The sequence below is a fragment of the Pinus tabuliformis genome, chromosome 9, assembly GCF_031772625.1.
Source record: "Pinus tabuliformis cultivar Carrire ecotype Pingquan chromosome 9, CPIR1, whole genome shotgun sequence".
Classification (NCBI taxonomy): domain Eukaryota; kingdom Viridiplantae; phylum Streptophyta; class Pinopsida; order Pinales; family Pinaceae; genus Pinus; species Pinus tabuliformis.
The window spans coordinates 755,613,149-755,639,044 of NC_142307.1; the positions used below are offsets into that span (position 1 = coordinate 755,613,149).

General features: G+C 32.2%; 1 protein-coding gene across 1 annotated transcript; it reads left to right on the forward strand.

The window, feature by feature from the left end:
* The first annotated feature begins 22,122 nt into the window (after positions 1 to 22,122).
* On the forward strand, positions 22,123 to 25,350 carry LOC149150899 (uncharacterized protein C24B11.05-like). The gene is made up of 9 exons (XM_089438285.1): positions 22,123 to 22,271; positions 22,489 to 22,563; positions 22,664 to 22,729; positions 23,006 to 23,103; positions 23,485 to 23,522; positions 23,692 to 23,779; positions 23,896 to 24,132; positions 24,837 to 24,902; positions 25,000 to 25,350. The coding sequence occupies exons 2-9, from the start codon at positions 22,500 to 22,502 to the stop codon at positions 25,162 to 25,164; spliced, it is 822 nt and encodes a 273-aa protein (XP_089294411.1). The 5' UTR covers positions 22,123 to 22,271; positions 22,489 to 22,499; the 3' UTR covers positions 25,165 to 25,350.
* Positions 25,351 to 25,896: the final 546 nt, after the last annotated feature.

The window sequence follows — 25,896 nt, forward strand, 5'->3', positions numbered from 1 at the left end:
AGAATTGGAAGGGAACATCATTAGCCCAATGCTACATTGTGATAGTTCAGAGACTACTGTAACACTCCTATAAACTTTGTGAAATAAATATTTGATTGCCCAGAACTTGCTTACACTTCTACCACAACTTTCCACACACCTATAGGACCTATAGATACCTTTGTAAACCTCTGCAACCACTAAATCTCTATGGAATATCATTATAGATGGTTGATTGAACATGGTTGACATCAATCGAAACACCATGCTACCACCATTTCCCCATTTTGAGTAGATGTCAACCTACATCCTCAAACAAAAAACTAACTTCATTCATCACCAACTGACTTGACCCACTATCTGTAGTCTCTGCTAGTGATTATGTCACTCTACCCCTTTAACATCAATGGAAAATGGTGGTCCATATGCTGTGAAACATGATTCTAATGCACCTAACATGACTAATACTAATAGGAATGATGATGAAAATTGACCAGGAACCAACCCATGCAAAATAAGTATAAGGAAATTTTCTATCACAAGCTAACTAACATTCTTCTAGCTAGTGCCATGCTTTCCCCTTTGGTGCTTCGATGAACATGCTCCCCTTCAATATGTAGTGGGGTTATAATACTCTTCTCCATGGTAATGTTCAAATATTTTTCCGCTACCTTTGCCTCGTTGCCACGTGAAAGTGGCCACAAACTGACCAATGATTTCATACAACTAATACAATAAAAGTAAAGGGCTTCATGAGGGAGATACATGGAAATATCAATGATATATAGTGTTGTTATAATGACATAAATAAGATGACACATGGCTGAAATGAATACATACCAAAAATCATGACCTGCTATACTATGGATTCCTATTACTATACATAGTATGCCAATGATATATAAGTGCACATGGGATTTATATCAATGATTATAAGAGCCAATACATAGCTAAAGTTAAAGTAACTTTATAATGCATACTTCACAGGATGACTCTTCCTTCTATGTAAGGCCAAACAAATGATTCTCATGAATATATAGACCTAAGACACATCACTCAACTAGGGTGCAATAATGATATAGGGCTACTCTGATGCACACAAGAGTACTTTACAAGGATGATTGTTATGAATGCCATGCACCATCACTCTCTCTCTCTCTCTCTCTTATGCATGCATAAACACATGATACATAACTAATATAATGATTTTCAATCAATTTACCAATGCATCCTTTCCCACTCATAGATATAATATGTATATGCTATCAGAATAAACAAGTAAACACAAGATAAAAATGATAAAATCCTTGAAACCCTAATCATCAAGCATATCCCTCCCTAAGCTCTTTACATTTCCAATAAGTTGGTTGATTCGATGGACCTTGTCATCTTTTGTTTATGTGTCTGTTTCTATGTCTATCTTCTTTATTCAAACTATGTTGTTTTCATGCACTCCCCCTATGACAAGGTGAACCTCACATACAGTGTTGTAGTCTTCTTATGAAGAGATACATTAACTAACGATGGGATACAGTGGGAAATAGACTTGTCATATTCAGAGTTTTCTGGGGAAGGGATTTTCGTATTAAATATCTTATTTCTTCATATACTTTTCTTCAACACATATACTTTATATGCATTTCTGATTTCTTTTACTATTTTTTTCTAGTGTCTTCTTCTATGATTTTTCATATTCTTCAAGTGAATATGACTACATGTCCTCTACTAGGAAATTTTCCCACACTCAAGATGTTGTTCTTTAAACCTTCAACCAATAATAGATTAGCATCTTTTGTATTTTTAACATCAACTTTGGCTCTAAATTTTCCTATCACCTTCGTTGGTGTATTGTTTCCAAGAATAATGTCACTGCCCTTGGTTTTCTTGAGAGACATAAATCTATTCTTATCTCTAGAAATGTGATGAGAACATATATTATCTATGTACCATTGATCATCTTCTTCAAATGTAAATAGTACAAGGACACACTTTACTTGTTTCTCTTCCCTTTGCTTCGATATTTTGGTATGATGCTTGTTGATGGGGCGTCCTATAAATTATTGTTCATTTACATGTATTGGATAGGTTATACCTATTTTCTAAAGTGTTTAAAAGAGCTCATTGACTTGTTCCTACACTCTCTTGTGACATGTCCCAATTTATAACATGTATATGACCTTATGTGACTAGAGAAGTGGGAAAAAGAATCATAGGAATTTTGCCTCATGTTTGTTTCATTTCCATATCATCTAGAATCTATAACCTTATGAGAAAATAAATTTCATTTAAAAAAATATCCTTGAAAGATACTTGAATACCTAGGAATCAATGATCTTTTTGTGGAGAGGTTGTTTTCTTGAGGCATAAATATTTTTCTTTTACAGTTGGTTGTAATGTCTCAAGTTGTGATAGCTAAAACACTCAATTCCATCTATCAAGGAAAAAAAGTGAATTGTTGTTCCTTCTTTAGATGTCTATATTTCTTCCATATTCATTCAAGAGAGTAAATGATTTTATTTCAAAATTCACTTTCCTTGGTTGTTGGTTTTGCCACTTACTCTATCCTTGACCAGTGTTTTCAGAATTTGCTTTATTGCCTTTGATACTTTCTACCCATTCCTATGAGATGGATTCTCCCTTATCTATTTCTTGAAAACCAAGGCTTGATTTAATGGAGGGAGACCTTTGGCTCATGAGAAGGTTTTCCAATATCCTGGTATTTTCTTGAAATATCATATATTTATCCCTTTCTTTTAATTTACATCTTAATGAGACTACCTCTATTTCTAATTTTTCACATTTATTCCCTTTTTCCTCTAGCTTATTGCTTATTACTTCTTCAATGTTTCTTGCCTTCTCCACCTTGGTTCTCAACTTAATAATTTCCTCCTTATGCTCATTTCTCTGTTCATTTGAATTTTCTAGATCAATCTTCAATGAGATGATCTTACCTTCAAGTCCTTCACAATGTATTTTCCTTTTGTTAAGTTGTTCAGCCATTGCTTCTTGGTTCTTTTAACTTATTTTAGTTGTGATTGTAGGACTATTATTGTCTTCTCTAATTCTTCCACATCACGATCCTTGTTTTCATATACGATGCTTTCAATATTTTTCAAGGCATAAAAAAGTTTTCTTCTAAAATAAAATTGATTATCTAACTTTTATTCTTTTCAATCTTCAATTCCATCTAATATGATGGAAACTAATTCATGTCCATATTCATCTTTTGATATTCTACAATATTCTTCTTCAGACTCATTGAATGTTTCCTCATTAAGAAAGAAAGAAGTAAGATTACTTGTTAGTTCATCTAGTGAATGAATTGATCCTTCATGGATTGTTTTCAGTTTGTCCCATACATCCTTTATAGATTCATAATGCATAAATTTCTGAAGTTCTAAATTGGGTATGCTACAATAAATTGAATTTATTTCCTTATTATTCTTTTACACTTCTTAACTTGATGGGGTATTTCTGATATAAATATTACATACTAAATTCCAAACATCAAATCCGAGAGATATAAATCTAGAATTCATCCTTTCTTTCCATACCTGATAATTTGCATCGTTGTGCAAATGTACACCTTGATTATCCATAGTTCCTGACATTACTTGTTCCACTACTAATTTTCCTTGATCTACAATTGTTAATAATGCCACTACATTTCATACATCTCTTGCATAGTCACAATTGTACTGAATTGAATTCTTCTTCTGGGTTCTCTTCTTTTTGTGCTTCCCTGCCATAATCCCTTCGATCTCCCTCTAGCTATTAAATTGATTCTTAAAGAACATGCTATGATACCAATTGTTAGAATCAAAATTTTTATTACACCAAAACTTGTAGGTGTTAGTAAATAGACACATTTCCAGAGTTAATATATCCTTGAGAGGAAGTTAAGCACATGTTCTGAAACACACAAGGAGTGATGGATTATCCAATTCCCAACAAAATGTACTCGTCAAAATCAACCACAACAAGAAAATGACTTCTTTTCTTTCATGAGTGGATTCAATTTGTTTAGACCCCATTGTTAATAGTTCCATGATTGGCCACCCCACACTCATCCAAATTACAACTCCATTGAACAAATTCAATACATATTCACTAGTCGACCTTCTTATGTCTATAAATCTAGCCTAATAAAGACTGATAAATATGAATAAATGTGATTCATTATCATTCTTAGGTATTCCTTTATATAATATTGCATGAAAATTTGTGCCACATAGATACCTATATACTCTTTATATAATGGTCCAGTGATATTTACGTGGTGTCAACATGTACATGCTTAATACTCCCACTACGTGAGTAACGTCTAGTAAAGTGCACACCATTCCATATATAAAATTACTTATAATAGTTACATAGCGAGCATGGGTCATGGTCTCTATCTATTCATATATCTTTGGACACTAGTCAACAATTTTTATTATGCCAATAGGAATCACCTTCTTCAATGACTTGCAATTTTCATGCTAAAATTATTCAAAGCTATATCAATGTACTTCGAAAATATTTATCTAGAGTTTCCTATCTACATGGTCTCTCTTGATGTCCATTTGATGAATGAAATGTGTAACAATGAAATCCTCCGTGTCAAATTTGGAGGAAAACTACATCTTCACCTCTCTAATTGCACTTTTTGGGATAGTCAATTACTTTTTTAAATAATAGTTGGTTATCAATAAAAAATTCTCAACTATCCATTGTGGATTTTCCAAGTGATTCCCCAAAATCTATGCAAGATACACTTTCTTGTATAACACTAATTTTCCTAACATGTATAGTAGAACAAAAGATAAACAAAGGATTAAATATTGGTTGAAAATTAATTCACCAAATAAATTTACATTTGAATTAGATTGAAGATTTGACCCACAATATAACCTAACATTACATCAATCATATCATAATTAACCACTACTATTGTAGTAAGAATTGAAACAAGAATAATTAAGGTATAATTAATAAGTTGACTTATGGAATAAAAAATTAAGAGAAAATATTGGAATATAATTTAACAAAAATTACCATCTATATCAATAGCACCCCATTTACTATAGTGGCCCTTCTACTTAATAATAAATGTGATGAAAAAAAATTGTGAAACTAAATATCTAAATCACACCAAATTCATAATTTGATCTTATAACTTCATGTTTAATTATATTAATATGAGAAGATTATGTTGTACAACAAGAAACAATAATAATAATATCCTATTTCCATGAGTGCATGTCTCTATTTTCATAAGTCGCAGGAGTTCTAAATTAACAAAAGAAAATAATGTTTAGCGTGTGTTTGAGAATTTGAGATTCTCAAGCCATTCAAATTCTGTAGGAATAAATCAATTTTAACCATCACAAACACAAGAATCTTTAGCACATAATCACATACCACATTAGCACAAGTTTCAAAATATCAAGTAGATTAATCACTTCATGTAAATATAAATCCATTCTTGATACCATCTAATCTTAGAAAATATCATTTCTGACAAGTTTTGTAACAAACTCAAGTGAATGGGTTATTTGTCATATTATGTGGTGACACCTATACTAGCCATATTCTATAGCATCTTATCTCATAACCTATTAATGGATTCTACAACATTTTCTATGGAAATCTATAACATGTTCACAATATTTCAAATAAATAGATATACCTATGTGATTTGTAAATATATGGAAAATAAATGTTTAAAACAAATGCTTTTAGAGTTGATATATACCTTTATCTAATACCACTCTTAATATAAAAAATGGGTTAATTATGCTATAAGGAGTTGGAAAATGAAAATAAATAAAACAATAACTTGTTAAAAGGAATGCCACTTTTGTGGTTAAAAAATCCCCCAACTTGAAGAAACTATGTGTCATGTGCGACATAATCAATAAACCAATATTATTTTGAAAGATATTATGGAAGAGAATTGATGTAAAATTATGTAACTCTTGCCCTAATTGAAAGAACATTGTCCCTACTCCTATTCTACACAATAACCCAAATTTATCTGTATAGGAATCCAATGCTATTATACTTTTGATGGATCAATATGATGTCATAAAAGAGGGAATTAAAAGTTTAATCCAATACATTACGCCCCTTTTCTTTCAAGAATCCAATATATTTACCAAAATGATTGAGTGCAATTTCAAATTTACCAAAAGTAACAGGTTCACGCGTTTTTTGCTCAAGGGATAATGTTATTTTTCTTCTCTTAAAAGAGAATGAGTATACCTCTTCATTCAATGCTATAATATTCTCACGTGATCATATGGCCAATATTTGGGTCTTTTAGAAATAAGAAGCAAACTGGTTTACCTTAAACATTTCCAGTTTCTTAGGGATTATTCGACATACCCAATGGGCTTCATCATTTTCCACAAAGCAAGGAACATACAGAGCATTGCACCATGCAATCTAATTTCTCATAAAGGAAGAGAAAGCACAAATCCATACATCCTTGAAATAAGTATTTTGATCCCAATCATCTTGTCCCTTGAGTATTTGGTTGCACATGTAGAGTTCATAAATAAGGTTTACATCATCCTCTAAGGCACGCCAGAACCCATGAGTCAATTGTCCATAGTTAATAATAGGATTTGGCTCCCTAGATGTTAGTCTTAAGTTCTGTTTTAAAAATAAGGGTATACTAATGAGGGAAAATCACAATCTATCATTGAGTGTGCTAAATGAAATAGTAATTGTTTGTCTTTTTCTAGCTTTTGTAGCTTGGTGCTCAAATCTTGTGAAATCATCCAATCCTATTGTTTCTTCTTTATTCCTAGTTCATTCAATTGATTAAGTTCCTCTATTCATTTCATCAAATAATAAATCCTTTCTTCCAAATGCTCTTCCTTGACCTTACATTATTTCATTGTCTATACTCATTTTTTTCATCACTTTTTATACCTTGCGGTTCTAACAACTCAACTTTGTTGTTTACATTGTCAGTAGGACCACAGTCATCACCAAGCGGATATTAGAATGAACATTCTTACTCATTATCAAGAATGTGTGCCAAATTATACAAATTCCTTTAAGGTTCAAAATTTCTTAGTTACCCCTAAGCAATGGACAACCATTTGTGTAACCTTCCATTTTTTACCTCAATATTTGTTGAATTCTAACAACTTTTGATGATTTTTCACTTTTTCGAATGCGAAATGGAGTGGGATTCCTATCAATATAAATTTTCTCCCTTTTCCATGATTTTTCTAGTCTTAGAGGTTCACTTATCACCATGACATTAGTTTCCACAATTTGTGGCTTGCTTCAAGAGTCTATAGAAATCTATCCATCATCCCCTTTGTGTATATCCTATGAATCACCTTCTTGATGATCCATAATCTCAATTTCAAGATAAGGTTATGTTTCTTCATGAAATTTCAATTAGCATTTGGCATAATGCCTTTGTTGTAACAAACTACATTTTTCTACATGTGTAGGACTCCAAATCCTATTTCTCATTTCTACCTTTTGGTAGAACATGGTTATGATCTTCCTAGAGAGCTAAAGCAAAATAAATTTTTACTACTAGAAGTTTCTTCAAGGTAATTTTTTTTTTAAGGGTGGTTCATAGACACTAGGTGGCCGCTACATCCATGGGAAAATCCAAGAAGATCAACCTGAAGTGATCTACCCACTGGCCAAACAAATAGGGCCGAACCCCAAGGGTGTCTAGGAGATTTGACCATATGACCTCCTAATTGGCAGGGTACTTAGAAATAGGAACTCGACCAACTGAGCTAACCCTTGTTGCTTCTTCTAGGTTTTATTATTTTGTATCAGAACATCAATGACCAATATCTTAAGAAACACATGGTGGGCAAGGTGACATTATTCGTTTTTACTCTTTTTAACCATTGTGCCCATAATTAGCGGGGAATGATGGGAATATGGAATATATATGTGCTTTGGTGGTAAAGATGATTTAGTAGTTTGATGTGATAGCCAAGTTAAAAAAAATCTGTATTCACATGTTATAAACTCCTCAAACCACCAAGCCACATGGTTCAGTGTTGAAGGAACATAATTTCACTCAACCCTCTCTTATGTGGCATTAAAAGTCACATTTACTGCTAAATCTAGGTTATAGTTCTATGTTCAATCTAGTACTCCTATGTTGAAGGAATGGTAGTTACATTTGTAGTGATTTCCATGATTACTATAAATAACAACCCCTAGATCTATACAGTTTTTCCATGAAGAGTGTAACCAAATCCACTATAATATCCTTGTCAAACGCCTACAACATGTCAAAACAAACAATCCACCATGCTTTCATAAAAAAAAATTAATACATCAATCTCATTCGTTACTAAATTTGTAGTCTGAGGCTCACTATGAACGAATGTGCCACCCATAATGAATTTTAATAGCACATGGAACAAATTTAGAGATGTGAATTTTAGTAGCATTCAAATTACTTGGAAAGAATGAAGTTCCAAGCATTAGAACTAGGTGTGGTAGAATTGCAAGGTGTTAGAGATATAATGGAAAGATGATGTGTCAGTATAGATACAAAAACATGAAAGGGAGGTATGTATCATGATTTAACGGCCATGTAGACAATCCATGACCATCATACATTAAAAGGGAAACAATTATGAGCCCCCCATTATCACTTGAAAATTGAGTGAGTGAATGTTTGAAAAGGACATAACTACTATGGAAAGGAATGCATGCATACCACAAACAATTGAAGGAGTAGCCAATCCTATGTTAATAAAGTAAATGTAACTGAAAAAATTGTACATTCCAAATTTATTATTAAATAAGTGGAGAGGAACACTACTACCTACAAAAAAATCAAGGTGGTGGAAATGGTTATGTGGTAGGATGCGACTAGAAACTAGTGAAGTGGATGTGAAACAAAAGGTGATGTGGATTAGAAACATCAATAAAAACAACATGAATTAGAATCATGTCAATAATATAATATAATAATGATTAGTAGTAAGAGAAACAAAAATAGGAATCACAATCGCTTGTACGAATAGGAATTGCAATTAGTATTTATAACATGAATCATTATTAGTAGTGTAATTTATGTAAAAATAATAGAAACAACTAAAATAGGCCTACAATGAAATTGTAATAAATGTAGTGTACCTATAAAATGCATAAATAAATGACTTCGTACAATGAAAACATTCTATAGTAATATATAGATGTTTTAGGGGGAGGATGATCCATAGAAACAACTTATAACACTTAATATCAAAAATATAAATAATTTGGTGAATAGTGGTCTTTTTATTTACTTTGTTTTCTTACCCTTTTCATTTGTTGTATATGCCCAATAATATACGCAGGGAACTAGTTTTCTAGAACTACTAGGTCTTATAGCACCCAAGTTCATTTTTCATGAAAAGAAGATTACTTATTATTATAATTTCTTTATTAATATTATTATCATTTCATAGAGAAAAAATCTTTTTATTGTAGGTGTCAATGGAAAACCCATGTTACCAACAACCTTCAAAATCTAGGTGAACAATAAGGGCTTCCTTGGTAAACAATTTATGATGCAACCAATGGCCATTATCAATTAAGGAAGTCTAAGTATCATCAATGGTTCGTAGAGTTGCATAACCATTATCATAAATTGTGTATACTTACAATGTTCCTATACATCATGTGTATAGTTTCTCTTTGAAATGTTTGAATCTAGAATCATACAATAGGGTCCAATGACGTAGTTTGAATGTCTTCCTTTCTATAAATGTATCTCAACATCTTTCCCGCCAATATTGAAAGACAAAATCTTGGTGCAAAGTGGCTTGATGAATCTCATCAATCTCATTAAGCTATCTTAATTTGTGATTTTGTGCTTCATGAGATCTAGACCCACTTTTAAAGTAGTCCTTAATGTTTGGATTTGAAATTCAATAGAAAAAACAACAGTTCTACCATACGCAAGTTCATAAGGGGTGAACCATGTGGTTTTCCTCCATGTGGTTTAGTTTGTCTAGAGGGATTATGGAATTTTGGTAGTATAATCATAGTGGTGAATTTTCCTGGTATTTGTTAAAATGTATGCAAATACTTTGTTAGTTCTCTCCACTTGTTCGTTGGCTTGTGGGTGTTAAGCTGATGTGGTATTATGCTAAATCTAATATTCCTTGGTAAGATTATCGATATGTTAGGATGTAACTAAGTTCTTCCATCTATGATAGGTTTCATAGGTTACCCCAAGGTGAACGAATATTTCCTCATAAAGGAAATATGTTGTAAGTCTCCCAATGGCCTGTTGAAATGCCTTGGCCTCCACCCATTTTGTGACATAACTTGCGTAGGCCAAGATATGGACCTTCTAATGAGATAATGAGTTAATTGGTCCCATAATGTTTAAGGTCCATTTTTCAAAAGGATATGTAACATGTCAAGAGTTTGTAGTAGCATTTCATCATATTTAGTAGTTTGGTATATTCTTTGATAGCTATCATAGGTTCTCACATATTTTTTTACATCATTAAAAATATGACGCTAATAGCATGTCACGAGGAGGACTTTGTAGGGCATCATTTTGTTAGTGAAGTGTCCTCCTCAATACTTGTCCTATCAAACCTTTAGGATGTTTTATAATAATCCTCACTAACATATCAAGAGATCATCAGATCTAACCTTCTCTAAAAGTGGTAGATTTTGTATATTTATCCTCCCTAACACAACAAGAGATCATCATATCTAACCTTCTCTAAAAGAGGTAGCCATAGGTCCAAGAATAACTAACACTTGTTGGATGATTCGTTATCATTATTTTTGTGGAAGGTGGTATAGGAACTTCTCTACAAATTAATAATTAGCAATATTTTCATACCGTAATGTGTGCATAGATAATACAAAAATATGTTTATCAGGAAAACTATCTTCTATAGGAATATCATTATGGAAATTAGTGAGGCTAGAAAGGAAGTCTGTGACTTATTATCCCTTTTAAGATTATCAATGATGGTAAAATCCAACCCTCGGAATAAACATAACCACCTATCAATGATGGTAAAATTCAACCCTCACAATAACGATAACCACCTGGGCACTCTGCCATTAGTAATTGGCTTGTTCATTAAATAACTAAGACTTGAGTGGTTAATATGTATAAAAATAGGACAACCACTTTGATCATGATTAGGTTTATAAATGGAATAAATGACAATAAGAAGTTTGTTCTTATTTTGTGTAGTGTTATTTTCCGAAGTCATCCCATTCATGATTTTATTGTATCGACGTTTCGAACCAACCTCTGTGGTTCATCATCTGATCCTGATGATGAACCACAGAGGTTGGTTTGAGAGGTCCATACAATAAAATCATGAATGCGATGACTCCGGAAAATAACACTACACAAAATGAAGATCGCAGAAGCCTCAAATCTACAAGTTTGTTCTTAGTTACCATGTAGTTCATATAACATACCCCGATACCTCGCATAAAAATGCAAGGAGTTAGAAATTTTTTACACAAATTACCTAAAGGTAACTATCCAAATCACTATTTCATATTCCTCATTTGCTATTAGATAAAATGTTCACTAGTACATAAAGTAACTTTAGTAGAGGAATAGTAAGTTGCATAACCATTAACAACCACTCTTGTAATATATTAACATAAACTGTATGATGTAACCTTGCATCCATTTCATGATTAATTTAACCACATTAATTAATCACATACTTGACATTATCAACATCACATTATGCAAGCAATCAACATCACCAAACTAACATAATAAGAAATCACATCATTGAACACTGAACACGGATATACCCTGGAAACCTCGTAGGGTGAAAATCAACAAACATTTAATCTTATTATTATTAAATTCTGGTGAGGGTGTTCACCCCTCACTCAATGGATTATAAGGGAGTCCATCCCTTATCCATTGTTATGAAACATTATAATGAAATATCATTAAAATACCACATACATAGCTAAAAGCTATTACAATTGTCATGAAGTCATTTACCCACATATCACCACCCTCTACATCCTTGTAGCATGATTGTTCCATCAGTGGACCATCTTGAAACTCGTACTCATCAGCATGGACCATTAGTTCTTATCTGCCACAATGTTAACATAATTTGTCTTTTGCACAAATCACCATCATTTCCTATCATTGTTATTGTCAACATTGGTAACAGGATTAGATAAAGTATTAATAAATTGATAATCATTCTTTAAAAATGATCTTTTAACATCCATTCATGTGCATACATGATATGTAAATATAATATTGCAACATGCTTATTCTAATAACATTTTGCATGTATAAACAAATAATTATCAGGCATGTCAAAATAATTACCCTGTTACTATGATCATTCTCGCACCAGCAGACGTTCATATCCAAAGGAAACCATTGTAATCATCCATTTCACTTAGAGGATACTATAAAATTATCTTTGTTTTTCATGGATGTAATTAGATAAAAACTTATTTGAAGAGAGCTACCCCTTAGCTTCTTCTTTGTGCAGTAACTATGTAATTTGTCCAATACAGTAGATGTTCCCTTTTGTGGGGAAGCTAACTAACATGATAGACATTATTATCATGCATGCAAATATAAGACCCTTTTCAAAAAGCATCTTTTCAAACATATATCTATTTACAAAATCTATTGTATGCATAAACCATGCATTTCTCTGAACCATAACTAATGTGTTAGTCATTATTTCTTCACTGCAGATATGTGTATTCTACAAAGGAAAGCTAGTACATTTATTCCAAGTAACTACTTGTTTTACTTTCCATGATACTTATTTTTTTCTGCACACAAATCCATGTTTCTCTTTAAAATATCTAACACAATAGTTCTACAAATCCATGTTTCTCTTTAAAATATCTAACACAATAGTTGTATCGTCATACATGTAATCAACTAATGTTTCTATGCTTCCTCATATGTGTTCTTTTGACATAGTTATTGTCAAGAACCCAACATAGTTTCTCTATCATTTATGTACAAAGTTATTATGCATTTGTTTTTAAGAAAGTACCATAACAAAGTTCTCATGCATTTGTTTTCAACAAAGTATCATAATCAATCTTTATTTTGCACATAAGAACTAAGATAATAATAATTGTAACCGTTTATGCATTAAACCATGCAATTAAATCAAACTATCCAATATGTAACACACAAATCATTTATCCTTTTTCTCACAAAAACATGTAACCCTTGCAAACTCTTGCAAAGGAATTAACAAAATTAACTTATCTTCCACGCACAAGAAAAACATATTGATTGCAAAGAAGATTGCTATGACTTATATTATCTCTTTGCATTTCATCTATGCATAGGTTATTATTTTTTCTCATAACTAAGTATTATTTTTCAAAATAACTCTCTTACCCATGAGAATATTTCACAAATTACCCTCTTTAAGCTATATTCACTTCCAGGAAAATGACTTGGATTTGTTATTCCCTTTTTAAGAAGAGAGCATGAATCTTAACTTTTCTTATATAAAAGGCATATGCAATGTTATATAAAGACAAGAAATGTTACTTATTTTTTTAATGAAATATAATAACAATATTTTTCTATAAATAGTAATAACAATATTTATCTACGTGTAGTAATATATTTTCTTTGCCAAGAAAATATATGACAACAATCTCCTCAAGAACTTTAGATGTTTCATACATCTTTTCTCAAGAGGATATCTCGGGTACTTAGCAAGAATATTGTGTAATTTATCCCAAATAAATGGTAAAGCTACTTAGTTTTTCACACACAAATTCACATGTAATTTTTTTCTAATAAAAACCACATACTTACTTCGTTTTTTATGTGCAAGAATTAGTGTAATTTCTCTCAAGAAAATCACAAAACTACTTAGCTTTTACTGTGCTATGTGCAAGAATTAGTGTAATTTCTCTCAAGAAAATCACAAAACTACTCAGCATTTATTGTGCATAAACTAAGCAGCAAATATTTTCAAGAGGACTTATATCCCTGCAATTTTTATGCTTAAGAACTTTGCAATACCTTGCAAGGAAATTAACATAGCCAAACTATACTTTGTGCACCAAAATGAGGAATTACTTTAAAGAACATAAACATTATTGGCCATATCTTTTTGTGTACATAAACAAATAAAATTTCAAGAGATTGACTTATATTTTTTTTGTTGTACCACCCACAAGCCATACAAAATGTCGGCAGACCAATGAGAAATCCAAAGGCATTGTGAACGAAAACACCATGAAGAATAGCCGGTATCACGTAGGAATTTTCAGAGGGAATGAAAAGTGAGATTCTCAATCGTCTGAACATTTAATAGTCTACTTTCAGGGTGCATAAGTTTGCTTCCCTCAGTGCATTGTGGTTCAAGAAACATCCACAGTAGTGAATAATTTTCTTGGCCATCAAGTTTCACCATGCAATTAGTCAATGAAAAGGTAGATCGTTTGGTCAAAATGGAAGGAGGTCCTCTCATATATAAGGTTTCCCACTTATTTATGTGATGGTTCATTTTTCAGTGGATCTCTTCGGCCATTACGCTTATATTTGGCTATTGAATTTGTTACCAAAACAAAAATTGCAGGAAACATAGTATTTATAGAACCCTTCATAGAGTAAAACCACCGTAACCTCCAGAGATAAGAAGTGCATAAGATGAAGAATTGAACCACCCGAGAGCCCTCAGATTTCCTTCCTTTATTGTTTTCATCCTCATTTAGTTTTCACGAATATCAAGAATTAGTTTTTGTAACTAATTCGTAACTCTTTTAAAATTACTATTTCATAAATTTTTTATTTTACATTGAGTTTTTTAGGGATGTTACATACTCCCCTCCTTAAAGAAAAGACCCTCCTCGGTGTTCATCTCTCATTGAAACTTTAGCTTTTACTCCTGATATAACAATCTAAACCACACAAAAGGGGATCCTTCCTCTTTATAATGAAAGATTTCATTCCAAGAAATGCCAATAAACAAAAATAGTGATGTTATAACATAAGAAAAATCAATATTCATAAGCATTTATAACTGAAAAAATATGTAAGTTCTAGTTTCCATCACTTTGCCCTTATTCAAATTCATAATATACAAAAACAAATCTCTATATCAACCTACCATTACTTACGAATTACTCTTGAAAACCATGATCACTTTCACTTAGGCACTTTAATAGTTTTTGGATGACCCATCAACACTCCATGGAAAGTAACATGTAATGTATGACTAACAAATTCAATCGCATTAGTCACAACATTTTTAATCAAATAAAATAATTTTAACTATCATTTAATTATGCAATGTCAGGTAATATTTAAATCACAATACTTTTACAAGTACTTAGACAGCACTAACACTCTAATCATGAAAATGATAAATCACTGCACCACATGTATACTATCTTAGCTCCCACTAAGGACATCCACATAAGTACTTCTAAAAGTACCCAAAGAGTGCCTAGATCTCTGATCATCAAAATAGCCAATAATTGCACCAAGTGAAAATTGTTGTAGCCCCTACTAAGACGTTCACAAGATTGGTAATACAATAAAAGAACTAAAATTCCAATAACTCCTTAGTGAGCACTAAGCTCCTTTCATGTTAAGATGTGCATAACATATTTTACACAATTATATATAAAATTCATTTTTAACACAACACATAACTAATTAGTTAATTAATTTGTTCTCCTACGAGAACCATAGTGGAAAAAGAATGCTCCTTCCAACCTATGGGAACTAGTTCTCAAAACCAAATCGAGTCATTTTCGCATCCAAACAGTTCCTTTACTGAGATACCAAGTCTATTATGGAATTCCACTGGTCAACTAGCTCAATAATTCCAATGACCACATAGGGTCCAATCTAGGATTCCTCTTAGAAGCGTCTTGCCTATTCCTCTGACAATGTCCTGTCTATGAGGAATTTTGGGCCTCCTCCAATAGGATCCAAATCAACAGAGTTGCCTCAAGCTTTTTACCCTCTTCACCATCTTGGCCAACTCTTTTCCCTTACTGAGATCATGTATCTCTAGGCAGAGGAAATCCGGGCAGGCAACCATCATCAACCCAAGGCCTTCTGTCCTTTCAAAATTTTCGACAACTGCCTAGCATGTTAAATTCATTTTTTAGCACTCTTTCCCACAATAATTTGCATAATGAACCATAAGCACATTAGAATTAACAAAAGAAACATTTATGTACACCATGCATTTACACTTAACCCTCAACATGTATCCACACTGTCGAGATTGACAGGAAACATAATTGACACACATGTTGTATGCATTCTGATTTTCCAAGTAACACAATCATCCATATCATATAACATTATACTTTCTCATTTACGATTGCAATTCACATTGCAACGTTTTACCTTAACAAGTTTTCTTGTTGCCATTAAGCTACCGCTACTTAATCCCATCAGCAACATTAGTCATAAATATGCATCATTTAACAAGTATTCACTTTCCAAACCATTTCCAATTTCTACAGTGTATTGTCATTAACAGAATGATACATGAACTAACTACCATAATCAGTTTTTTTATGAATTATAATAAGCTTAAATTGAATTCAATTCATGCATATAAATTTTATTATTTGGGCATGCAACACTAACCAATCACAACTACCAACCATCTTAATGTAGCCATGAAAAAACTTAATCAACAATTAGTCATTACAATCAAGTCCCACTACTTGACTCATTGTTTATTTTCAATATCTAAAGGGGTTCTTCCAATGTCCTTTTAAAGCACTTTATCTTCCTATTCAAGGATGTTCCTCATATTTACATTCATGTATTCACTCATTAAAGGTAGTGCATTGTAACTTCAATCATTCATGTTCATTAAATGTATCATTAATATTTCCATATTTACAAAAGTTGGTAGTTGATTGCCACTTTCCTTAGTGAATGTTCAAGATTGTTCATAAGTTTGACAAAGGTTTTATTGTCTTTTATCCTCATCGGGATTCAAATGTCATGAACATAGTGTTGCAATCTGTTTTATTACTCACTACTCTTTAATGTGGTTATGAACATGAATCACACATCTCAAGTCAAAAGTAGTCTACTATATATATCAATATGTAGTTTGTTAGACTCATACCTGAGCTAATGCCCACTGGTGGCATATCTCAATTTCTTTTCTGCTTACCAATTGCCAAAGGCGCCAGTGCTGCAACCTTGTGCTCTAATACCACTTGTAACATACCCCGATACCTCACATGAAAATGCAAGGAGTTAGAAATTTTTTACACAAATTACCTAAATGTAATTATCCAAATCACTATTCCATATTCCTCATTAACCATTAGATAAAATGTTTATTAGTACATAAAGTAACTTTGGTAGAGGAATAGTAAGTTGCGTAACCATTAACAACCACTCTTGTAATATATTAACATAAACTGTATGATGTAACCTTGCATCCATTTCATGATTAATTTAACCACATTAATTAATCACATACTTGACATTATCAACATCATATTATGCAAGGAATCAACATCACCAAAGTGACATAATAAGCAATCACATCATTGAACACTGAACCCCGATAAACCGTGGAAACCCCGTAGGGTGAAAACCAGCAAACACTGAACATTTAATCTTATTCTTAAACACTCGTGAGGGTGTTCACCCCTCACTCAATAAATTATAAGGGAGTCCATCCTATATCTATTGTTATAGAAGATTACAATAAAATATCATTAAAATACCACATACCTAGCTAAAAGCTATTACAATTGTCATGAAACCAATTACCCACATATCACAATTATCTACATCCTTGTAGCCTAATAGTTCCATCAGTGGACCATCTTGCAACTCATACTCATCAACATGGAACATTCGTTCTTATCTGCTACAATGTCAACATAATTTGTCTTTTGCACAAATTACCATCATTTCTTGTCATTGTTGTTGTCAACAATCTTTGGTAACAGGATTAGATAAAGTATTAATAAATCATTAATCATTCTTTAAAAGCGATATTTTAACATCTATTCATGTGCATACATGAGATGCAAATATAATATCACAACATGCTTCTTCTAATAACATTGTGCATGTATAAACAAATAATTGTCACGCATGTCAAAATAATTACCCTATTACTATGATCATTCTCGCACCAGCACATGTTCATATCCAAAGGAAACCACTGTAATCATCCATTTCACGTAGAGGATACTAGAAAATTATCTTTGTTTTTCATGCATGTAATTAGATAAAATCTTATTTGAAGATAGCTACCCATTAGCTTCTTCTTTGTGCATGTAATTATGTAATTTGTCCAATACAATAGATATTCCCTTATATGGGGAAGCTAACTAACACGATAGAGATTATTATCACGCATGCAAATGTAACTACCTTTTCGAAAAGCATCTTTTCAAAATAGATCTATTTACAAAATCTATTGTATGCATAAACCGTGCATTGCTCTAAACCAGAACTAATGTGTTAGTCATTATTTCTTGACTGCAGATATATGTATTTTACAAAGAAAAGCTAGTACATTCCATGATACTTATTCTTTTCTACACGCAAATCCATGTTTCTCTTTAGAAGATCTAACACAATAGTTTTACAAATCCATCTTTATCTTTAAAATATCTAACAAAATAGTTGTATCTTCATACATGTAATCAACTAATGTTTCTATGCTTTTGCATATGTGTTCTTTTCACATATTTATTTTCAAGAACCCAACATAGTTTCCCTATACTTTATGTATAAAGTTATTAAGCATTTGTTTCCAAGAAAGTACCATAACAAACTTCTCATGCATAGATTACCCATGAGAATATTTTACAAATTACCCTCTTTAATCTATATTCACTTCTAGGAATAGGTTACTATATTTTCTCATAACTAAGTATTATTTTTTATAAGAACTCTCTTATCCATGAGAATATTTCACAAATTACCATCTTTAATCTATATTCACTTCAAAGAAAATGACTCGGATTTGTTATTCCCTTTTTAAGAAAAGAGCATGCATCCTATCTTTTTTTTACATAAAAGGCATATGCAATATTATATAAAGACAAGAAATGTTACTTATCTTTTAATGTTGCAAATATATATAATAACAATCTTTTTCTATATATAATAATAACAATCTTTATCTACATATAGTAATATATTTTCTTTTCCAAGAAAATATATAACAACAATCTCCTCAGGGACTTTAGATGTCTCATACATCTTTTCTCAAGAGGATATCTTGGGTACTTAGCAAGAATCTTGTGTAATTTATCCCAAAGAAATGATAAAACTACTTATATTTTAACACATTCAAGAATAATTTCTTTCTAATTGTGCAAGAATTAGTTTAATTTCTCTCAAGAAGATCACAAAACTACTTAGCTTTCACTGTGCTATGTACAAGTAGTGTAATTTCTCTCAAGAAAATCACAAAACCACTTAGCTTTTACTGTGCATAAACTAAGCAGAAAATATTTTCAAAAAAACCTATATCCCTACAATATTTTATGTATAAAAACTTTACAATACCTTGCAAGGAAATTAACATAACCAAACTATACTTTGTGCACCAAAACAAGGAATTTACTTTAAAAACATGAACATTATTGGCCATATATTTCTCTGCACATAAACAAAGAAAAAATCAAGAGATTAGCTTATCTTTTTCAGTTGTGCCACCCACAAGCCATCCAAAATGACGACAGACCAATGAGAAATCCAAAGGCATTGTGAATGAAAATACCATGAAAAATACCCGGTATCACTAAGGAATTTGGAGAGGGAACGAAATGAAAGATTCTCAATCCTCTGAGCATTTAATACTCTGCTTTTAGGGTGCATAAGTTTGCTTCCCTCACTGCATTATGGTTCAAGAAACATCCAAAGTAGTGAAGAGTTTGCTTGGCCATCAAGTTTCACCATGCAAGTAGTCAATGAAAAAGCGGATTGTTTGGTATAAATGGAAGGAGGTCCTCTCATATATAAGGTTTCCCATTGATTTATGTGATGACCTATTGTCTTTGCTACCAAAACAAAAACTGCACGGAAACATAATATTTATAGAACCCTTCATCGAGTACAACCACTTATATTTTCTTGTTGTCTTTGCTGCAAAAAAACAAAAAGCGCACGAAAACATAATATTTATAGAATCCTTCATAGAGTAAAACCACCTTAACCTCCAAAAAGAAGAAGTGCATAAGATGAAGAACTGAACCACCCGAGAGCCCTCAGCTTGACTTCCTTTCTTGTTTTCATCATCATTCAATTTTCACGAATATAAAAAATTAGATACAATTCACTTTTCATGCATATCAAAAATTAGTTTTTTAACTAATTCGTAACTCTTTTAAAATTACTATTTCATAATGTTTGATTTTAGATTGAGTTTTTTTTGGAATGTTACAGTTCAATTCTTGGGGAGCTATGTTCGTGCTAATGAAGTAAATAGAAAAATGTTTAAATTAGTTTTTTAACTAATTCGTAACTCTTTTAAAATTACTATTTCATAATGTTTGATTTTACATTGAGTTTTTTTTGGAATGTTACAGTTCAATTCTTGGGGAGCTATGTTCGTGCTAATGAAGTAAATAGAAAAATGTTTTTGTACTTTTTGTTGTCCAAACACTATCTTGATAGTTGCATAAAAAATGTCTAGAAAAGTGAAAAGGCATGGACCAATCAATTCCTTTCAAAAGAAAAGATGTACACACTTATTACTCAAAACATAAAAAACATATTGAGATTCATTAGTCCACACAAATTAAACATTCTTAAAAAATAATGAAAATGAGAATGAAAATAAAGAATATGCAAGTATTTAGAAGTATCAATAAAACTTCTATAGTAATCTTGCATGCTTATAATGAAAATAAGGGATATGCAAGTTTTTTTAGAAATATCAATGAAACTATTATAATAATCTTGCATGCTTCAAAGAACTATGTATATGTTTTGCTAATTTTGCAATGAAAGATTTTAGATTAGACCAAATTTTGTAGATTTCACTTTAATATTTGCAACAAAAATATGGTGATCAAGTATAATGCACTAATCAAAGTAATATATTACTTTTTCCATTAATGAGAAAGAGATGAGTCACTTTACTATAATTAAAATAAATAAATAAATAAATAAAATTATTAATTTTTTTTTTAATTTTTCCAATTAAATTGTAATCATTTTTATAAATTATTAATATAGAAATTATAAAAATAAAACTCTTCATCACAGAATTAGTAAAGAGAAGTGATCACAGAAATCCCTGGATGTTGAACTCTTTCTATAAAAGATCAAATTACAAAACCCAAACCAAGGGAAAATTAAAACAAATGCTAGGGAAAATGTATAAAAATATAAATTTATTTCTCCCACCTAAAAAATGTAATCTAAAATATATGTGTTATTTGTCACATAATTCTTCATATATTCCATACGATATACGAACAATAAAAAGAAAGGCAATCTGTGTTAAGCAAATCAAATTCTAAAAAATGTAATCTAAAATATATGTGTTATTTGTCACATAATTCTTCATATATTCCATACGATATACGAACAATAAAAAGAAAGGCAATCTGTGTTAAGCAAATCAAATTCTGTAAGCAATCAAATTCTCTACCAGCCTTTTCCAGAGGGCATTGATTCTCTTCAGAGGGCACACATAAAATGTCATTCGGCTGTTATAGTGGAACAATGTTCCACTCGGCAACTATCTCAGTTCTGAAATATATCCTTAACTTCAAATACAATAAAATATTTTGCCCATTGTTATCTAGAAGTAAACATGTTGAGAGTTCATTTCCAGGTAGCCAACCTCCCAATCGCACTCTAACCACGGTTAGGATTTATAGAATGGCTCTGAACAGTTATGTATCACCTGGCGACCACTCAAATTTTCTTTGTAGATTCCCCATTGCTTTGACCCAGCTGTTCAGACTCCAAAATTCTGACAAAAGGCCAAATTCCTATGAAAAGGAAGCCATCTACAAAGGGACCCACATTATCAGGTCAGTTTTTTTAATTGAAAACACCCTGCAGGAATCCTCTTGATATAAATAACCAAATAATTCGGAGTCGGATAACGTTGGAATCAACTGAATTTGAAATCATGGGGCCATGCAGGAGGATGCTATCTACTATACTCAACTCTATCCGCATAACTTCATCTGAGCCCTTGGAGATCTATTTAAGGCACCCGATCTTCTCCTTCAATACCCGCTCCATTCCATTTAATCCTGCAATATTATCAGCAGAATAGCCATTTCTGTTAATATACAGTGTTTCTCTCCCTCTTCCATTCAGCTGGGTATCTCCCACTCTACCCAAAATCTACATGTTTGATCATGTTTACACATTTGATATTAGATGGCTCTTACTTTAAATTCAATCACTGTCTAATACGATATTCTTGTTGCTTTTCGTATGCATAGAAAACAATAAATTAGTATGGGAATGGTTGGTCAGATATGTTTATATTTATAATAATAGAGTGATCGATAATAGATCGAATATATTTATTGCAGAGTCATCGATAATGGCGCGGGATGAGAATCGGCTGGTGAAAGACCAGAGGCATAGATATGACTGCCTTCTTTTTGGTAAGCATCACAATTTTCTGTAATTTTCTTTTCTCCTTTTTCGATGGATATTGAGCTATTCCTCTATGGAATCGTTTCTGATTTTAATTTACTGTTTTAGATCTGGATGACACATTATATCCATTGAGTTCCGGACTCACTGCTGCATGCACGAAAAACATCGCAGGTAAACATGGAGTTGTAGATTTTAATTTAAACCATGTCTGAAAATTCGCCTGAAGTGAGGAAGCTTGAGGTTGCATATACAAATTTCCAATATTGTATTGGTTGCCATTTATATGAAATTTGAATATCCATATTCGAACTTCGTAACATTAAGGTGATTTGGGCTAGTATTCATATTCACTATACCCAGTTACGATGCAATTACGATTTCTTCTTTAAAATTGAGGGAACCTTTGACGTTTGAATTGAGCGTGCGGCCTTGTTGTTTCTATGACAGATTATGTGAATCAAAAGCTTGGTATCGAAAAGAATAGAATCCCAGATTTTTGCAGAGAGCTCTTTACAACTTATGGCACATCCATGGCTGGACTCAGGGTAAGCATTCAACCTTTTTAATTTGGTGGAATTCAGCATTGCATTGCAACTTTGAAGGTTAAAATGACTATTTCTGGCACTCGGTAACTTACCTAGTCGACTGCTGAGCACCTCTGCAACACTGTAATATTTAGCAAGTGGCCTAAGAATGGAATTATGAGCTGCGTTGACCAGCCCGTTCATCTGGCATAGAAACTGACATACACTTTCCATAATTTTTTCATTTTCTTCTATCGATCACCACACTGTCCAGTGCCAACAATTACGAAATCTTGAGACTGAAACCCTGTTTCTCAGGGGACTTGTTTAGCGTCATGACTTGGGATTCCACTTGAATTCATGAATCATTTGATTTTTCACCATATTGATTGATCTATGCAGGCGAAAGGCTATGAATTCGACTACGACGATTACCACAGGTACTTCAAAAATCTTATGTTTGGTTTGTCCTACAAAAACATGAAAGAAAAAAAATAGAAATCTTATAGCTTGTTTGACCTTTCATTTTTACTTTTATTGGAATACAATTGATTGCTTTTGGCCAGAAGAGCAGTCGTGCTTAACCCAGGTCAAATATTTCTTATACAGTTTTGTTCATGGAAGGCTGCCATATGAGAATCTTAAACCAGACCCTGTATTGAAGAATTTGTTATTAAGCATGCCTCAGAGGAAAATTGTAAGCGCATATCGTTTTCCTCCAATTTCTTTATATGATTGTAATACATGATGAAGGCGTTAGGAGGTTTTGGGAAATTTGAAAGGATATTCTTATCGGTCTGTTATGTGAAACAGATATTTACGAATGGTGACAGAGCTCATGCCACAGAGGTCCTTAACAGGCTAGAGTTGAGAGATTGCTTTGAAGGCATAATCTGCTTTGAGACACTTAATCCTCCTTCACAAAGTACTGGAAACAAAAATATAGCCGCTGCTAACTCTACGACAGCGAAGAGTCCCGTTGTTTGCAAGCCCTCAAAAGAGGCCATAACGCAGGCTCTTCGCCTTGCAAAGGCTGATCCACAAAGAACGGTATGCCACTCAAAAGCCTTTCATAGCCACGAATTACATGCTTATGAAAAAACAATATAAATACATATCGATTACTATATATGGTTGTCAAATTTTATTAGTGTGACCGGTTTTTAAGGGCTTTCTTAAAGAAGGAAACATGTAAGGGACTCTTATTATTTTTATTTAAGTAAAATGTAATTTTGATCGCCTCGCACTTTTACATCGGGATTCCTTAATCCATAAATTAATGTTACAAATTATAAATAAACTAACAAACCAAAAACAATCAACAAATACTAATACCATACTCTTATACATTATCCCATAAAATAAAATAAACATACTACATTTTTCCCTCACAGTAGGGAGTATTTTGTTTGTTTGTTACCAGTGGAACCTTTTTCCAATCTAAATAATTATGATACAACGTAGCGCATAAACATCTACTTATCTGCCTTTTGATCAAGACAAAGAGAATAATGTACGAAAACATAAAGCTGAAGTTTAGTGAGATAGGATTTCAATTAAAAAGAGATTCCTGTTAGGCACGTCATATCATCCACATATTCTTAGACATGGTTCCTTTTCAACAAAGACGAGCTACACAGAGAATATTGTACATCTTGGTAACCTTGCACATCCACATCACATGCTAAATTATTTATGCTTCAACGCTTACAGAAAAACATCCATTTATCTAAATCTGTTTTGTTTTCATGCAGATCTTTTTTGACGACAGTGCCCGGAATATAGCGGCAGGAAAGCGTGAAGGCCTGCATACTGTATTGGTAAGACAATTTGATTCTTCATGGTTTCTCATACTTTTCCAAGGTGTTGCTGGTCCAATCCTCTTCTGATATTAATATTAGTTTTCACTGTCAATAGGTGGGCACTTCAGTCCGAACGGAGGGAGCGGATTTTGCACTGGAAAGTATTCACAACGTTAGGGAAGCTTTGCCTGAGATATGGGAAAAAGATGGAGAGAGCTCCAAAAATGTTCGGCGGTCAAGAGGAGCAACTGCAGCTATTGAAACTGTTGTCACTGCATAAGCTACGATCTGATTGAATGAGGGAGTGTGGAACCATGAAAACCCATTGGAACCTTGCCTCTCTCTAAAGGGCAATTCCTAGTATCTGCAACCTTGTTATTAAATTGCAACCTAGAATCCTATACTGAATGCCTTAGCGATACTAACTCTGTCAAAATTGATTAATATATGAGACCAATTTCGAACCTGTTTTTATATAACGATATCTCTTTTGATGTTATTTCTTTTTTCAGTAGGAAAAAAGCTTAATATATATTAATATTACTTCTTTTGATGTTATTTCTATTTATGCCTTTGCTTGCTTCTATTAGAAAGGGCTCTATTAAGAGTTAATCTTACACCGGGATTTGCTTAGAAGCAAAGACATTTTGAATGGTTTTATTATGTTATCATAGTTCTCCCCACGCACGGGAAACGGATTCAACGCTTAATGGAATCATTAGTCAGAGAAAAATGGATGGGAGGGAAATTGGACTTTAATAAGGTTTTAATTTTGTTTGGAAAATAATGGGAATTATTGTTAAAGTTTGGTACATATTTTTAGATATTTTAATCTATTTCCAATTTAAAAACAGAATTCAAACTTTTTTATTATCAAAAAAGGGGCTTATTTCCCTTTTTTTTCCATCACTTTCCTCTAGGAGGTTGTTTTCCTTTAACCATTAATACCAAGTCTAAATTTTGAGACCTACAATTAAGATTTTTCCTTCATTCATTTAATTGTGGAAGAATA

What these genes read in the sequence shown, in the direction of transcription:
- LOC149150899 (XM_089438285.1), top strand. Translation starts at nt 22,500, where the DNA reads ATGGCGCGGGATGAGAATCGGCTGGTGAAAGACCAGAGGCATAGATAT. An exon ending in GACTACGACGATTACCACAG is followed by an intron (nt 23,523 to 23,691) that starts GTACTTCAAAAA and finishes TTTCTTATACAG; the next exon opens with TTTTGTTCATGGAAGGCTGC. An exon ending in AGGCTGATCCACAAAGAACG is followed by an intron (nt 24,133 to 24,836) that starts GTATGCCACTCA and finishes GTTTTCATGCAG; the next exon opens with ATCTTTTTTGACGACAGTGC.